This window comes from Podarcis liolepis (genome assembly GCF_965112155.1).
Source record: "Podarcis liolepis genome assembly, chromosome: 2".
Classification (NCBI taxonomy): Eukaryota; Metazoa; Chordata; class Lepidosauria; order Squamata; family Lacertidae; genus Podarcis; species Podarcis liolepis.
This window is the reverse complement of record NC_139555.1, coordinates 24,770,808-24,789,347: the sequence shown is the minus strand read 5'-3', so window position 1 is coordinate 24,789,347 and position 18,540 is coordinate 24,770,808. Positions and strand designations below refer to the sequence as shown.

At 45.5% G+C, this 18,540-nt stretch overlaps 1 protein-coding gene and 1 long non-coding RNA gene across 2 annotated transcripts in view; both read left to right on the top strand.

The window, feature by feature from the left end:
* The first annotated feature begins 46 nt into the window (after window positions 1-46).
* Window positions 47-13,361, top strand: LOC310700739. Its single transcript, XR_014522776.1, has 4 exons — window positions 47-1,258; window positions 3,173-3,212; window positions 8,312-8,408; window positions 12,073-13,361. It is a non-coding gene; the product is annotated as an uncharacterized lncRNA (long non-coding RNA).
* Window positions 13,362-15,691: 2,330 nt separating this feature from the next.
* FAM20A (FAM20A golgi associated secretory pathway pseudokinase) overlaps window positions 15,692-18,540 on the top strand; it is a gene marked incomplete at its 5' end in the record, with an annotated part of 46,386 nt that continues 43,537 nt past the window's right edge. The window contains one exon of the mRNA XM_083490155.1: window positions 15,692-16,041. Within this exon, the coding sequence (XP_083346281.1) occupies window positions 15,692-16,041 (350 nt within the window). The remainder of the gene's footprint in view (window positions 16,042-18,540) is intronic.

The window sequence follows — 18,540 nt, the reverse complement described above, 5'->3', positions numbered from 1 at the left end:
GCTAGTTTGGCAGGAGCAGGGAGCCAGCAACGGGAGCTTACCCGTCGCGGGGATTTGAACCACCGACCTTCTGATCGGCAAGTCCTAGGCTCTGTGGTTTAACCCACAGCGCCACCCATGTCCCGCACCCCAAGGGGTAGTTGTACTTTAAGAAGCACCCAGGGAGAACAGCTCTTTTTGAATCAAGCAGTAGGCAAAAACATGCAACTTGTGATCTGCTCTCATAGGGACAAATGAGTGGGAAAGTGACTAGCCTTTCCCTGCAATTAAATTGTCTCATAACCTAATCATGATCACGACTGGGCTGGTAACTAATGGGTTGCTGTTTCTCTGAACTGGGCCATGCCCACAACTGAGCATTGCCACAGAGAAACTCTCTGAAGAATGCTTACTCTAAGCATCTGGTTTTCTGAATAAAAGGGACGCTGTTGGCATTGTCTTGAGGTCATGACAAACTGGCACTGCATCGTAAACAGATACTTTGTCCCTGCCTCACCCCTTCCCTCCTCCACATTTCCTGAATGGATCACCCGGGGGGGGGGGTTGGTAGCAGAGTCTGGAGGGGAAGTCTTATTGCTAAGCAGATTCTGCAGAATACGTTTCCAAACTCTTTAGTAACTTAAGCTTTCTGTACTGAAAACAATCTATAGCAGAAGAAGGTGTCTTTTTTAAAGAACAGAACAGAAGTTAGGGGTTTGTTTGTTTTTTAAGTAATTCAGGATGTGTACCACTTTTATAGATCTCCTGAGGATTTCAGCTGTTTGTTCAGATGACATAAAACAGAAGAGGAAATAAATGCAAAAGGTTTGCAGCAATGGATCCTGAAAATACCTAAATCTGTTGAGAGAGAGAGAGAGAGAGAGAGAGAGAGAGAGAGAGAGGCTGAGGGCTGAGCCAAACCAGCACTGGCAATGCTCAGAAAATAGGGCCTTCTATTAGCTTTATACAAAAAATAAATAAATTCAGATTCTCCAGTTATCATCAGAGATATTGTTAAGATGTTTGCTGAGAAGCAAGGCTCACTCAGAGGACAAAATCAATACATAAAATGTTTGAATGCATTTCGCAAATCTGTTGTTTAAAATGTTAAAAGCAGTTGCGGGGATGCAGTGGGAAACTGATCAAGACTGCACCACCAATGGGAGAGGGTTTTTTTAACCCTTTCTCCTCTACCACAGTCTCAGTGAACATCTCCCCACCCAAAAAGCTTCTATTGAGCCCAGACAGAAAGCTTCCATTCATTTTAATTTTATTATATGTAAGTTATTTCATTATTTATTGGCTTTAAATTGTAAAATGTGGTAGTAGATAAATTCCCTACCCTCCCTGCTAGTGGATACTGATGCCACTATCCTTCCTTCCTTCCTTCCTTCCTTCCTTCCTTCTGTTCTTTCTTGCTTGTTTGGTTGCTTGCTTTCCATCAAAATAACTTAAGCAATGCCAGAAGTGCCAACTTGGCCCCGTGACCATGGGTGCCTGGGGCCATGGGTGCCATGCAGTGTGCATAGCCCTAGCACCAAAATTTGTGGGTGTCTGGCCCCTTCATGGGGAATTTTGTGGGTGCTCAGGCACCCAGGGCCCCAGGGAGTTGGCACCTATGAGCAATGCTGGGTCCATTGCATTTTAATATTCATTCTCTCTCCATAATGATACATCTACAACAAAAGGTATCCACCAACCAGACTCTAGCTTCTAGCTGTTCTGCAACAAGCTGTAAACTCTAATGAAGCTTAAACTTCAAAGGGAAACAAAATCTAACAGCACGTCGAAATGGCTATTTATAAAGAAAATAACAATCTCTGTCCCATTTCCAAGGGACCTGGCTGACCTGCACACACTGAAATCTAAATGCTACTGAATCAAGGCGATTCCTGGTGGTACCTGCTGAAAGACTCAGGAGGCTGCTGCCATAAGAATATCGATCATAGTAGTGTCTGTCAGTCATCCTTTACTATTGAAATTATTATTGACCCAGAAACTTGCTAATTCGCATCCACACACCCCTGTGTATTCCTAGTTGTGGTGAAAGCGCTCCTCAGCTGTCAGCAGAGATTTGATAAGGCAACAGGACACTTGTTTTCATGGAACGCTTTGCTGCAATTTTAATGAAATGAGAGCTGTTAAAGTGGTTCAGTATAGCCTCTTCTATGAGAGCCAGTGTGGTATAGTGGTTAAGAGCGGTAGTCTCCTAATCTGGGGAACCGGGTTCGCGTCTCCGCTCCTCCACATGCAGCTGCTGGGTGACCTTGGGTCAGTCACACTTCTTTGAAGTCTCTCAGCCCCACTCACCTCACAGAGTGTTTGTTGTGGGGAGGAAGGGAAAGGAGAATGTTAGCTGCTTTGAGACTCCTGAAGGGGAGTGAAAGGCGGGATATCAAATCCAAACTCCTCCTCCTCCTCTTCTTCTTCTTCTTCTTCTTCTTCTTCTTCTTCTTCTTCTTCTTCTGCACAACTGGCACCAAATGAGACCAAGAACATCCCAAATAAGACGGGACAGGTGTCAGATATGCAAAACAAAACTGTACCTTTATGAGATGTGCAGAAAAGGGAATCCCAGCAGGCATAGCCATTCTTACCCCTGTGTGGCAAAACTCACTCACTGGCATTGAATTTAGGATTCTTGTTGATCTTTCAGTCTAGTCACTCTATGTGGGGGTGAGCTTTTTCCTTGCCACAGGAATATGGTGGTTCCCAATCCCTTACACCCTAGGGTACAATCAAGCTGAAAGCTGCTATCTTTCTCCAGAGAGCCAAGCAGGTACTTGGACTGTCAAGTGGAAGACAGGGGAGGCTCAGCACATGGGATTAAGCCATTAGTCTGCGATTCTTTGCTAACCACTGTTTTGCGAAAGTAACACCACAGTTTCCAGCAGCCTTAAATCCAGACTCTGACTCATGAGGCCATCACAGCATTCGAGCAATAAATCATCTAGTAATTATGCCAATAACTGTTCCTGTTTGGTACACTAAGCAAAACAAATCCTTTGTTACGTTTTCTCAGCACTGTGGTTCAAAAATAACTTGCGGTCTATTCTTGACGTCTGTTCCTTTTCACATGCAATTCTTTCCATCTTTTCCGAATGCTACAACTGGGCATCATTTCTAGAGCACTTTCTGCTTGCCCTCACAACAACCTTCTGAGAACGGGTCACTATCTTCTCTCATTTTACAGATGGCAAACAGAAGTGGAGAGACAAAATGACTTCATCACGGTAACTTGATGACAAAAGTAGCGCTTGAATCCAAGTCCCATATCCACCTCTGCCACTCCAGCTCCCGGACCTTCCTGGATCTAAATGTGGGATGCTTTTTAGAAAAAGCAAAGGGATGGTGGAAGCAAACAGGGCTTTCGTTCATTGCCCTCCCGGCTGCTGATTTGTGCCTCCAAGAATATCTGCACTGACTTCCTCTCCCTTATTTCCTTCTTTGGCATCCTATCAGCAGGAACTGTCCTATATAGGTTTCCTGAGTAGTTAACAGAATTCAAGGGGCTGACTCCCACATCAAGGTGCATAGGATCGCAGCATATCAATGCATCCACATGGTAGTTTTGGAAGGGGTCGAATTAATAACAACAACAATTTATTTATACCCCGCCCACCTGGTTGGGTTTCCCCAGCCACTCTGGGCGGCTTCCAACAGAATATTAAAATACAATAGTCTATTAAACATTAAAAGCCTCCCTAAACAGGGCAGCCTTCAGATGTCTTCTAAAAGTCTGGTAGTTGTTTTTCTCTTTGACATCTGGTGGGAGGGCGTTCCACAGGGTGGGGGCCACTACCGAGAAGGCCCTCTCCCTGGTTCCCTGTAACTTGGCTTCTTGCAGTGAGGGAACAACCAGAAGGCCCTTGGCGCTGGACCTCAGTGTCTGGGCAGAACGATGGGGGTGGAGACGCTCCTTCAGGTGTACTGGACCGTGTGTTTGGAGGTACATATCTGACACACTGGGCAAGATCAGTGTGGCAGTCTGCATTAAAAATTATGATCCCTTTACTTGTAATATGCATGAAGAGCTCAAAGTGGCTTGCATGTTTCCTAGGCAATCACCCGTTTAGGCAGCTTACAAGGCCAGACTTTCTCATAGGAAGCACCACGGACACATTTACACACAAATATGTCTGTTGTTCAAAAGCCAATTCTTTTATTTTACCATTAAAGTGGTAAGCCAAGAACATGAGAAGCTACTGTGCTCCAAGTTTTGATGCATCTTCCTCTGCATATTTAAGTTGCTTTGGGAATCCATCTAAAATGTGTTCACACAAAGTTTGCAGGTGTTTATGTGACATCCATGGTTGATTAAGAGTCCATTATGATTTGTTGGTGAGGACATCAAATGGCATGATGCCAAGCAACTGTCATATCCCACACTTCCCAGGGCATCTTCCTATTACTTTCCTTACTGCAAAAAGTCTGGGGGGTTTTTGGGAAGTAAAATCAAACAAGAGCACCAAATCCACTATAATTGTGCAAGCTGAATTTGCCTGTTTTGTGATTCAATGCCACCCACGAAATAGCAACAGTCTGGCAGCGGCCGTGATTTCTCTGAGACCAAGGGAATTTCCAGTTCTGAATATTGCAAGCTAGAAGCTTCATGCAAGCGGTGGGGGGAATTATCCACAACACAATCAAGAGGAATGGGTGTCACATCTGTACTAAATCTGATTTCTTCCTCAGTTGCTAAGCACCTTGGTTATAGATGCAGTTGTGTTTTTGCTTCTAACGTCACATCTGGAGCCTGAGCCAGAGGTTTTGTTTCCTGAATTCTAATTACATACTTTTTAAAGGTCACCCAGAAGGAAGGATGGCAGAGGAGTCTTAACGTAACGCCAGGAATGAATTAAGGCACCGTGAAACCTGAAAGATTGTCTCTCCAGTCCCAGACCAAAGAGGGGAGTTCTTCAAGGGTGCAGAATTCAGCCACACTCTCTGAAGGCATGTTGGGAATACGAAGGGAGTGGTAAGAAATATTATGACAGTGTATTAAACCTTGGCTGCACACACATCTGAACGAGAAAAGCAATGAAACAAGCAGCCAAAAACTGCATCCCAGACTCAGAAAAACAGTTCAGTGATTTAAAAACATTCAGTTGCATCTCAGGAATGCCTGCGAAAATGTACTCTGTTTCACAGCCCAGTACAAAGCTACCAACAACATCCACTTCTCCCCAGGATGAGAAGCAAATGGCTATCAAAATATCAGGGTCAGCAGTTCCATGGATCAGGATAACAAGTGGGAGGGTCACTGTTAGAAGGCTGTCATGCTGCGCTGCCATTGTCATAATTACACCATGCTGGTGTCAATCATTGGGTGTGAATCCTTCACCAATGCATTGGCAACTAACTACCTAACTAAATCCCAGGGTTACTATCACTATCTGAGTTTCTCACAGTGTCCTGGAACAACCCTACATCAAGGGATTGTGGGGAAATAAAATGGCAGCCAACCAATAGTGTTCGAAGCTCTGCTGCTGGATAAGCCAGCTAGAGCTCACCAACAAGGGGGTACAGGCTGCCACAAGACACTTCACTCAAATATGAAGCTGCACAAGGTCTTGATTCCTCAGCAGCAGGTTTTAAGCATCTTTCTGCCTAAACCAAAGCCACTGTTCAGCCGTTCAACAGCAGAGGCACTTCCTCTTTCTGTACTCAACTCACAAGGACACGGCAGCATGTTCTGTGAGGTAGGAGATGTTCAGAGATGGAGTGGCTTGCATATTTGTCAGACCACAGATTCTATCTTTCCCAGAAGTTATTCTCCCAGCCATACAGCAGGCTAACAATGGCTTGGCATGGAAACACGTCTGACAGGATTCCCTGAGAACAAGGACTGCTTCCTGCATTTTGAGTGATATCCACAGTTAGTCATAATCAATTCAACTAACTGGTCTTGCTACCAGAAGCCCATGCAATGCAACTATGCTGAGGTTCTTGTGCCAGCACTCCATGGTTTTGATTGGCTACCTGTTGTCAGCTACTCTACCTACCAAAATTCACCTGCATCCTTGCCAGACAAGCCCAGCTACTAGCTGGCCAATAATTAACTTCCTTTTCTTCTTGAGCAAATTTTGAGGGGGTCTGGGGGGCTACAGAAAAAAGGAGGGGAAAGTTCTGCTGCACAAGTGGAAGATTGTTGCACTAGCAAAAGGGCAGCACTGGAGACAACCCAGTCTAAATACAATAATTTGAAATAAAAATAATATAATTTCACTACAATAACACACGCACGCACACGCTCGCGCTCTCTCTCTCTCTCTCTCTCTCTCACACACACACACAAAATTAATAGTTCATTTTACGTACATCGAAATTTAAGTGAGCATAAAGGTCAACAAAGTAAAATAATTTCACACCTAATCATAGCCCCAAAGCTGACAACATTCAGGCATTCAGCCCCTTTCAGTGTGGGTTTCACTGACAATCACTCATAAGTGAACAACAGGCAGAGTGTTAATTCTGGCCTCTTTCTAAAACCTGATGAGGTCTGGCTCCAATTCAGCCTTGGTTTTATCCATGCAAGTGCCAGGCAGGTAGGTATTCAAGATCAGGCATCAACCTGGCACCTAAAAGTACACACCTACCTGTAGATACTTACCTAGGACTGGGAGTAAGCTCCACTACACTCACTGGGGTTTTCTTCTGAATCAACATGTGTAGGATTCCTCTGAATGCATTCATCAGTAACTAATTGAAGCCAATCTCTGGTACACAGACAACTTTTTAAAAATGACCTGTGATATTTTGGCACCTCAGTCCTAAAGGTTCTAATTGTCTTGTTACACAAGCATAGAATAATGTTTTGCATATACCATCATAAGCTCCTCCTCCTGCCAATTTTGTAGGATTTAGGACTGGGTGAAAATTCAGTTTTTCTATAGTGAATTATTCAACTGCCTGATAGTATCCATCTGCATGTGTTCTTACCTAGTGCAGATTGTACAATATAATTTGCATTCCTTTCTCGTTATTCACAGGCAAAACACATTGTTGGAATGTAATCTGCTCCCCATGTAGTCTGCAAAGTGTATATTGCGGAATAATCAAAGGGTTTTAGGCTTGTCTTTCTCTAAGCACACTAAACATCCCTCCAGCACCTTGTGACATGATCACAGTGGATACCTTATGAGATGTATAATCTGATACCATCTGTAGTGTTGGCATTTCCTCACATTAGCCAGAGAAATGAATACTGATCGGCACATGGAATGGGGCTAGTCTTTCACCTTAACAGGGAAAACCATACTGATGAAAATGTATTTGTATATTTAGCTAGACCTTTGACATATTAGACATTACAGGCATGCCTGCAGAGATTTCTGAGCAACAAAATAAATAAAAATAATATTACACATTCTTGTTTGTAAGGCACGTCTCCACCCCCATCATTCTACCCGGACACTGAGGTCCAGCGCCAAGGGCCTTCTGGCGGTTCCCTCACTGTGAGAAGCCAAGTTACAGGGAACCAGGAAGAAGGCCTTCTTGGTGGTGGCGCCGGCCCTGTGGAACGCCCTCCCACCAGATGTCAAAGAGAACAACTACTACCAAACTTTTAGAAGACATCTGAAGGCAGCCCTGTTTAGGGAAGCTTTTAATGTTTGATGTATTACTGTATTTTAATATTTGGTCGGAAGCTGCCCAGAGTGGCTGGGGAAGCCCAGCCAGATGGGCGGGGTATAAATAAAAAGTTGTTGTTGTTGTTGTTTTATTACACAACAAGGAACACAATTCAATGGGGTACTTCCCAGCACAAGCCCCAATAAAATGAACGAATTGGCATAGAAGTACCATGTTCTTGTGTAGCTCGCATTCAGTTCAATGGGCCGTGCCCAGGAGACGTTCCCAGTCGAGTGTGTCCAGTACTCAGGGCCAGCCCTACCATTAGGCAGAAGGAGGCAGGTGCCTCAGGTGGCAGATGCTGGAGGCCAGCAGTCTATTAACCATTCCCCAAACTAATCTTTAATGCTGAGGATTTATGAATAATAAAAGCCTGGATATTTCCCCATGGAGTTAAAAAGGAAGACAGTACTGTGCAAAGAAAAGGCTCAAGAGTAGTCCTAACCACAGAATGGGAATCAGAGAAAATGACAATTTAATACAGAGCTAACCTCACCCTTTGGGTGGAGAGCTTTTTTGTAAAGTCTCTCATTTGCTGACAATGAGATAATAAATGCCTTCGATCCTAATGCTGTGGTTTCCTGCTATTGACTCATTTTACTGGGCTTCCACGATAGTCTCTCAGCTATCCTATGATAACTTGCTAAAACCTGCTGGCTAATCCTCTTTTTGAAAGCATCTCATTGTGCCTGAATCCTAGGCAACTGCAACCAGTTTTCTATTGCAAAACGCATGTAAAGGATGATAACTGAAAAGAGACCAGATCCTCTGGATGACCTGCTTAGGACACTAAAAGGGTGAGGTCCAATTACACGTTCCAAATCTGGATTAATCAGTAAATTGAGGATAAAAGTTCCAGGTTGTGTTTCTTCCTGTGGTTTTACCAGAATTATCCCAGTGAAGGAAAGGGGATCAATCCAGGCACTTTGAACATTCCTTGAGGTCACCACTAAGCAGATGTGGGGACTTTAGCAACATTTCCAGCTTCTGGGTAAATGAAATACAGTAGCTTCTCCAGCTTCACAGCTGAAGCCCCTGTTCATCAGCTTGGTTGCTGTGGGTGGACAATGTTTGCATGCTCCCCGCCACCACATGAAACAAAACTCCCTGCACATTCAAAATTGGAGAGAAGGCTAGAAATTTCTCCTTAGCATGCAATCTTTCCTCAGGACAATTTTAGACAGGGGAGCATGCAAACAAGTCAATCCCAAGGCAGCTGTCTGAAGTAGTACACGTCAGTATGATGCCCACTATGCTAGCCAGCTGATCTAAACCACAGAGCCTAGGGCTTGCCGATTAGAAGATCGGCAGTTCGAATCCCCGCGACGGGGTGAGCTCCTGTCACTCAGTCCCTGCTCCTGCCAACCTAGCAGCACATCAAAGTGCAAGTAGATAAATAGGTACCGTTCCAGCGGGAAGGTAAATGGCATTTCCGTGTGCTGCTCTGGTTCGCCAGAAGCAGCTTAGACGTGCTGGCCACATGACCCGGAAGCTGTACGCTGGCTCCCTTGGCCAGTAAAGCGAGATGAGCACCGCAACCCCAGAGTTGTTCGCAACTGGACCTAACGGTCAGGGGTCCCTTTACCTTACCACTGCAGCGGGAAGGTAAACGGCATTTCCGTGTGCTCTGGTTTCCATTATGGTGTTTCATTACACCAGAAGCAGTTTACTCATGCTGGCCACATGACCCGGAAAGCTGCAGACAAACACCAGCTCCCTTGGCCTGAAAGCGAGATGAGCGCTGCAACCCCATAGTCGCCTTTGACTGGACTTAACCATCCAGGGGTCCTTTACCTTTTTACTTGTACTTTATGAGCTCAGCTCTCTGAACTACCAAGATTCTTATCCTTGTGGATTTCAATTATTGGGCCAAATCCTCTGTTTGGTTAGAACGCCACAGAGGGAAAATACTAACAGTACGATGAGATTTAGAACATTTGAATTCTTACAAGCACATTGCATCCTTCTGCTGACTTTTTGATTTTGTGACTGCTTCATTCTCGGTCCAAGCCCTTAAATCAGGCCCTTCCTTTTGCTCGTGGTACAAAATACTTTTTAACATTCTACACAGTGCTCTCCAATGGCTAAGCCAAGTAAAAAAAAAAAGAGCTTTGCTTCATTTTATAGACCCATGCCATCGCCTCAGCCATTCTAAATGCAGAGCTCGTGTCCGTCAGTCTTCTTCCAGATTTGATTTGGTTTCAACAGAGGAGTGGCGTCTGGTCATCAACATTAGTAGCCAAAGCATTTGTAATCTAGATGAAAGCTTCCCGCCACCTTGGCCGCTCTGAATTCCTAGGTCAACTTTTAAATTATGAATGACTATATTCCTCTCCTAGGCTGTGTAGACGCTGGCAGGTTAAAATACAGCTAGGTTGTTCTTTTTCTCAATTCAGATCAAAGCTGTTGTTGTTGTTGTTGTTTAGTCATTTAGTCGTGTCCGACTCTTCATGGCCCCATGGACCAGAACACGCTAGGCACTCCTGTCTTCCACTGCCTCCCACATTTTGGTCAAACTTTGAGAACACTGTCCAACCATCTCATCCTCTGCCGTCCCCTTCTCCTTGTGCCCTCAATCTTTCCCATCATCAGGGTCTTTTCCAGGGAGGCTTCTCTTCTCATGAGGTGGCCAAAGTATTGGAGCCTCAGCTTCAGGATCTGTCCTTCCAGTGAGCACTCAAGGCTGATCTTCTTGCAGTCCATGGGACTCTCAAGAGTCTCCTCCAGCACTATAATTCAAAAGCATCAATTCTTCGGTGATCAGCCTTCTTTATGGTCCAGCTCTCACTTCCATACATCACTACTGGGAAAACCATAGCTTTAACTATACGGACCTTTGTCGGCAAGGTGGTGTCTCTGCTTTTTAAGATGCTGTCTAGGTTTGTCATTGCTTTTCTCCCAAGAAGCAGGCGTCTTTTAATTTCATGACTGCTGTCACCATCTGCAGTGATCATGGAACCGAGGAAAGTAAAATCTCTCACTGCCTCCATTTCTTCTCCTTCTATTTGCCAGGAGGTGATGGGCCCAGTGGCCATGATCTTAGTTTTTTTTGATGTTGAGCTTCAGACCATATTTTGCGCTCTCCTCTTTCACAAAAGACTTTGATTGCAGATTCTATTCCAACATCCCATTTTAATTTGATATCCATTCTTTCTCCTCGTTCCTTAACTACATCATAGGTTAATTCCACCAACTACCTTTGAGAAGTTTAACTACAGCTTTAATTTCGCCACATCTTCCTAAGAGGAATTGGAACCACTTTTATTATTACTTTGAAGCATACCTCCGGTTGAAAATGTAAACATTAAAACTTCTTGTTGCTGCTTTTAGATGGGTCAGACAAAACCGTTGACTTGGGTTGGGAATTTTCTTCAGCCAAGTAAGCTGTGAAAATTCATGAAAGGAACAGCTTCCTATACGTTTGGAAGAGTCCCAAGCAGACCCGGTGTTTTCAATAGGGCTTGTTCCCTAGTCAGTATGTTTATGATTTCAGCCAAAAGTTTTAGATTACTGTAAGATGCTGGTCCCAGCATATCCCAAAAAGCAGCCAAAGTAAGGCTGTAAACAACAAACTCCAGGCAGGCATTCCCACTCATCTGATACTGCTGCTCTTGGCTGAACTGCTAAAATATTCTGTTACAGCCAGGTTGCTTAGAAATGCCAGAAGCTGAACATGTTCCTGGCAACTAGAAGGAGAAGAGGGAAAGGGAGGGTCATGCCACACCTTCTGCTGCTAATTTCAAGCATGCCCAAATTCTAGTTTATGGTGGATTTGGTATGCCTATAGGTATTTGTTTATGCAGAGTTTTCAGCATGATCATTAATAATGAGTTATTAATGTAAGAGTATTTTCTCCTAATGGATTAATGCAATTAATATTGTTAGCATTTAAGCTATGGTAGCTAGCTACCAGCAAAAGTAATTTAATTCCATAGCCTGAACTACTTTTCATAAATTGGTTGTAATGAAACTCATCACTGTTTAATTCCCATTACAGTCTTATTGATGTCTGACATGCTCCCTGTTAAGCCCCAATTTTCTTTTTCCAATGATGTACTGTTTCTCGATTGATTGTTTCGATGTTTCATTAATATATAATGCCTCAAGTGAAGAAATTGAAATAATGGTTAATCTGTTCCCACTGTGCTCTAATGACATTTCGCTGCAGTTAAGCTGGTCGTGTTTTTTTATTATTATTTAGAAGAAAACATTGATATCTAAGTTTGGACAATCTAATGCATTTAGGGGGAATCATGCCCCAAATAACATTTCAATTAAAATCTATTTGGGGTGGGCCCACAAAACTGCAGGAGGTGCCGAAGAGCTTACTGTGAATGTATGTAATGTTCGAACTTTTCAAAATGCCCCAAAGACTAGGATTATATTTAACATTCTCTAATTTACATATTTTTAAAGGCTGTAATACATATTTTAATGGAATTTCGAAATATCTCTCTTCAGACTGCTTCCATCGATCATCCCCTCCTGAGACCTACTGTGACAAATGTGACTGACAAGAATGGCAATACGTTGTGATAGAATGAACAGCGAAACCCACCTCTATGGTAATCTTTTTCCCCCTTCCCTCTTTCAAATGGTGCATCTTGAAATTCTTGGATGCTTGGAAACAAATATCAAAAATTATTTGTTTGCTGAAATAAAGGCTCTGGCCAAGTCATTTTAGCCTTACAGTCCTAACCCTGCCCTCCCCACACACAAAATAAGCAAAGATTTAAACAAGAACGTAAGGTGTGTTAAGATTCAGTGGTTTTGTTGCTGATTACTAATCATGGCTGATTAGTATTCGTGTTAATTTTTAGTTGACGTTTTCATTTTTTGTATGCAATTATTTCACTGTCATATGTTATATAATTCTACCCTGGAATCATATATGATGGAGGGCGAACAATGTTAAAGAAGACAGTGGTGATGATTATGTTAAACTGAATATATTTCAGCTAGTCAGAATATTTTTATTTATTATTTATTTAAATGGCAGCCTTTCCAAGCCCTCTTTGAATTCTTTCTTCAGGGGCAAAGAACTGACAGGCGGTTGGTTGGTTGGTTTTTACTCACAAAAATATTTTTGCTTGCACTTTCCATCAATTCTTTTGTCTTCCTCTGTTCTGATCTAGCTCCCGAAATCTCTTCATTAAAAAAAAAAACCAAACCCCAGATAAAACAATAAAACTGAGAAAAATTCACAACCATACTTTTAAAACATGCCAAAGTTTTAAATAGTAAGGCAGAGTACAATTTTGTTCTACCACTCAACTCTAGCTTACTTTACTCTGGGTTAGGAGAGGGGGGGGGAGGAGCAAATTTGCTTTGCCCATTGTTAGTAACATGGTTATATATACCTGACGACGCCCACATGTAGCTTCTGTTAGGTTACCTAAGAAAATGGAAATAGCTCAGAGAAGGAGAAGGGTGTGGGAAACAGTCCTCCTGAGGAATGAAGACAGGAAATGAATTTTAAAGTGGCTTGTGCAAGTGCTGCTTTTTGCAGGACAAAAAAATAAAAATAAAAATCCAGAATCTGGAGGCAGAATATAGGCAGATGCCTTGTACCATGGTGGACAAGCTAGTGCAGTCTCCTCCGGCTGTCAGGGTCTCAGGAAGAGAGTAAATGTTGGCATCGTGTACTACAATGTGGCACATTTGGATTTCTGAGTGAGTGGTGTGGGCGTCATCTCGTCTTGCCACTTCTCTCTCCCCCGCCCATTTATTTTATTTAATAAAAGATGCATTCTTTGATTGATTGATTGATATTTATTACGGCCATTGGCCCGTCACACGACAGTTTCCTACCAACATATATATACTTAAAAAGATGCATTCTTTGCAGAAGTGTCTAAGTGGCTAGCATCCCCCCTCCCCCAAAAGGCAGAAAGAAAGGGTATGTGCACACACTTCGGTTTTTGAAGGGATTTGAGCAGTAAACGGCCTCAGTCCAGTATACCTGAAGGAGCTTCTCCACCTCCATCGTTCTGCCCGGACACTGAGGTCCAGCGCCAAAGGCTTTCTGGCAGTTCCCTCGCTGCGAGAAGCCAAGTTACAGGGAACCAGGCAGAGGGCCTTCTCGGTAGTGGCACCCGTCCTGTGGAATGTTCTCCCACCAGATGTCAAAGAGAAAAATAACTACCAAACTTTTAGAAGACATCTGAAGGCAGCCCTGTTTAGGGAAGCTTTTAATGTTTAATAGGTTATTGTATTTTAGTGTTTTGTTGGAAGCCGCCCAAAGTGGCTGGGGAAACCCAGCCAGATGGGCGGGGTACAAATAATAAAGTATTATTATTATTATTATTATTATTATTATTATTATTATTATTATTCCTATCCAGAAGTGTTATCTTGAGCCTTGAAAAGCACGTAGAATCGAGTGTCACTCATTCAACTTCCTCCTTCAGTTTTAGGCGCTGTCCTCTTCAACGCCTCATGACCAAGAGGGCAGGGAGTGAGCGGGCTCAGAAGGTTTGTGGGTGCCAGAGGAAGACCTCAAGGGCATCCTTCTGCCCATGGGCACCCTGTTGGCAGCCCTTGCGCTATTTGGAGAGAGAGAAAGTGGAGATGCCAGAGATTGGACCATCAAGCCCCCCCAATATAGTCTGGCCCCCCCACAAGGTCTGAGGGACAGTGGACTGGCCCGCTGCTGAAAAAGTTTGCTGACCCCTGGCTTAAACTTACGAATATTTGTTTACATGTAAGAGGGAGTATGCAAGGAAAAATGCTGGTGAAATAATGGGTTCTTCAGCCCTATTTCACTGTACAGTCAGCCAGCTCTCAACACCATTTTGGTGTTTTTTTAGGCAGTTGCAAAAACTTAACCTGAACTATTTGTTAAGAAGGTGCTTCTCTCTGGAGGCTCCATCTTAACTTTACTGAAGCTGTGAAGCAATTCAGCTGCTGGGTAGACCACTTGCCTTTATAACCCAGATTTCCTTCAGGAAATTCAATATGGCATACATGCTTCTCTCCCTTTCCATATTTTCCTCACAACAACCCTGTGAGGAAGGTTAGGCTGACAGTCAGCTACAGGGCCAAGTGAGGCTTTGAACCTCCCAGGTCCTAGTTTCACACTCTACCCGCTAGGCTGCACTGTCACCTGAGTTATTGGTAAGAGTATGCCGTTGCCCATCCCATGCCAATGGAAAGGCTTACAAAGCCACGGGCAATAGCTGACCCGAACTTCCAAGAGCCATGTGCACGTGAGAAAAAAATCTTGTGTACCATCTTGAGGACTAGAAGCTCATGATTGCCTTTGGGAAAGAGCTATTGGGCATCGCCAAACGTGCGAGCGTGAGGAGGTGGGTGGGGAAGCAGGACTACACCTTCCGCCAGCCGTCGACGACGCCAGATCATTTCTGGCCACCCCGCAGGAATGTCCTCGCGTGTGGCTCCCTTCTCCGAAGGTGGATAAGCCTCTCTCTCCGCCGAGGGGCTGGGCGCTGCTGCTACTGCTGTTTCAGCAGCCGAGAGCTTTCCTTCCCCCCGATGGATGCCGTGCGCGCCACTTCTGCTCCGTGCCCAGAAACTGTCTCAGGCTTGCCCAGGACATTTCGGCGGCGCTTCGGGGCTGGCGAAGAATGCATGGAGGCAGCAGCGCAAGGCTGCGTCCGGATGGGGATCTGCTGGCCTCTCCGGAGCAGCTGCTGCTGCTTCTGAGCTAACCTCTCCCTGGCAGGAGGAGGAGGAGGAAGAAGAAGAAGAGGGGTAGGTCAGGTTAGTGGTGCCTGCTCCCCTCCCTCTCCTTCCCCTCCCCGAGCAAGAGCCATCCTCCCCGAGGCTGCGCTGCCTGCCTGCCTGTTTGGGCAGGGCAGATTTGGAGAGGCGCTTTGGCGAGGGCGCAGCCTCGCCGCTTTCCTGGAGAAGAGGGACCTTTGCGCTCTCCCCACCTCCTCACCTGCTCCTGCAGCTGCCGCGGGGCAGAGGCCTGGCCCCGGATCCAGGCTCTGGGCGTCCCCTGAGGCCACACACACACGCCCCTCGGGACTCGTCTCCAGGAAGCCCCTCGGAGAGGCGCCAAGGTGGTGCCACCACCCACGTCTCCAGGGCTCAGCGATCCCCCGCCGGGCTGGCCATGCTGGGGCTCCGGCGCGACCGGCTGCTCATCCTGCTGCTGCTGGGGGCGCTGCTGAGCGCCGATCTCTACTTCCACCTCTGGCCCCAAGTGCGCCGTCGCCTGGCCCGCGCCGGAGCGCACGGGCCGGGCTGCTCCTGCCCCGCCGAAGAAGCCGCCGCCGCCTGGCCCCCTAGCACGGAGCCCTGGACGCGGCTACCGGAGCAGCGCAGCACCCAGACGTCCGGCTCCAAGCTACGGAGGCTCTTCTCGCACCCGCTCTACAGCGCCCCCGAGGGGCCGGCCGAGAAGCTGCTCAGCGGGCAGGAGGCGCTGCGCTACTACCGACGCAAAGTGGCCCGCTGGAACAGGTGCGTAAGCCGGGCTGGACGGGGAGCAGACCTCCGGGGGGAGAGCGGGGTGGGGTGGGGGGCTTCGCCGGCTTCCCCGGGCGGGGAGACCCCGCCGCCGCCACGGATCCTCCCCCCGTTAGGATCGCCTTTCTTTTCCTACCAGTGCCCGGAACTCCTAAGCAAGTACGTGTTAATTTCGACCATAAGGACTAGAAACTTGCTGGTGTTGTTCAAAAGGGAAATGGAAAGGCCCTTTTGTCAGCCGGGGTTGGGTGAGGGGAATAAGAGTTCATTGCAATGTCAGTTCCGGAAGATTGGGTTTTTTAACTTGGTTGTACTATTTGAGAGTAACATGTGCAACTTCTGGCTACAGAGAAGTGGCCTTCTTGAGAGCAGACCAGAAACTCCAATGGGCAAGAAGAGTTGCTGCTTCTCCACTCGCTCAGTGTCTTCTAAATGCCACTGAACTCAGTGACAGTATGCATTGGATCCAAGTTTGTATGTTTCCATCCTGCCACTTTAGCCCTTCGCCTCTTTATTCTGGGTGAAATTGCTTTATTGGCCTGCATAGCCCAACCCTGCTTTTTTTTTTTTTTTAAAAAAAGAAAAGTTTCAGGCATAAAGGTCCACTATGTCAGTCTTGAAGCCCGATAACCTTTTCAGCTGATCCTCCTTATCTCCAGGCTGTGTAATGCTTCACCTGCTGATTTCTGCAGACTGTGTTGCTGTTAAAGATGTAGGGACAAGACAGATTGGCCTTTTTCTCATCAGTTGCCAACCTTACCACCACACTAATAAATAAATAAATAAATAAAAGACAGAGAAAGAATGCTAAGATTTGCTCTCCTGATGCAACCTAGGTAAAGGGACTCCTGACCGTTAGGTCCAGTCGTGGACGACTCTGGGGTTGCAGCGCTCATCTTGCTTTACTGGCCAAGGGAGCCGATGTACAGCTTCCGGGTCATGTGGCCAGCATGACTAAGCCGCTTCTGGCGAACCAGAGCAGCGCACGGAAATGCCATTTACCTTCCCACTGGAGCGGTACCTATTTATCTACTTGCACTGGTGTGCTTTCGAACTGCTAGGTTGGCAGGAGGAATGCAACCTAGGCTGTGTTAAACACCATACATTTAAAGCGTATTTCCCACCACTATCACCAAAGAATCCTGGGAGCTGCAGTTTGTGAAGGGTGCTGAGAATGATAGTTTGGGGGCAAACTACAGTTCCCGAGAATTCTTGGGGGATATGCTTCAAATGCATGGTGTGTACACAGTCTAGGGCTCAATGCAGATGCCAGGGTTCCCTGACCTTACAGCTGGACATTCTTGTATCTCACGCTCTTGGGGGGATGAGACTGCAACTTGCTACTTGCTGGAGTAAGCCCCACTGAACAGCAACTGCGACGTTCTGAGCAGATATGTGCAAGAGGATTGCACATTGTGATTCTCGCCCATCAGTTGGGAGGTTGCTTATCCTTCTCCCTGGCTGCTGGAAGAAATAATATGTGGCACTGAGTATGTTCACCAAACAGGCAAGGCCCCTCCGTAAGTTAAGCAAGGCTCGGTTCCTGAGGTTAAGAGGTCGTTTGTCTGGGTTGCGATAGGATGTTAGTCACTACTGGAGTAGATCAAAACCAGTAGCTCAGGGCCAAGGCCCCACTTGCTGGAATATTTTGGGTTGATCAGAATTACAAGAGGAGAAAGCTGCTTTTGAAACTGGACAGCACAGAATGTTCCATGATTCTAAGCAGAACATCTGTCCTCCGGCATAGAGCAAGTTTGGTAACATGATCTTTTAAAATGTGACAATTTCTGTGCTCCTTTAACTCCTTGCAAGAGGTTATGACAGAGGCAACGTGTTAAACAACTGCATACATTGGTAGGATTGACAGAAAACTTGTAGTAAAAAATCTGAACTATGGATTGACGAAGGATTTATAAAAATAGAGCTGTGATAGAGATACAGAGGGGGAAATTGTTACATTGAGATCCACAATTGGGAGGGGGGAGGGAAGTCAGAAGAGATTATATGTTTATGTATTTAATTCATTTGTTTATGCAAAATAGAAAATGCAAAAACAAAATTTATATATATAAAAGAAGAGCCAAAACATGTTCATTAGCATCAAGTGTAGTTAAGAAATACAGTGGTACCTCGGGTTAAGTACTTAATTCATTCCGAAGGCCCGTTCTTAACCTGAAACTGTTCTTAACTTGAAGCACCACTTTAGCTAATGGGGCCTCCCGCTGCCACCGCGTCATCGGAGCACGATTTCTGTTCTCATCCTGAAGCAAAGTTCTTAACCCGAAGTACTATTTCTAGGTTAGCGGAGTCTGTAACCTGAAGCACATGTAACCTGAAGCGTCTATATCCCAAGGTACCACTAAAGCACTAAAGGGAGAAGGAAATGGGGGTGACGTCCTATCTGAGGGAACCTGGATCCTTGCTCATTGCAAATAATTTGCACAACCCCTCTGCTATGGCTCTTCCCATCAAATTAATTCATCAAACGCCGCA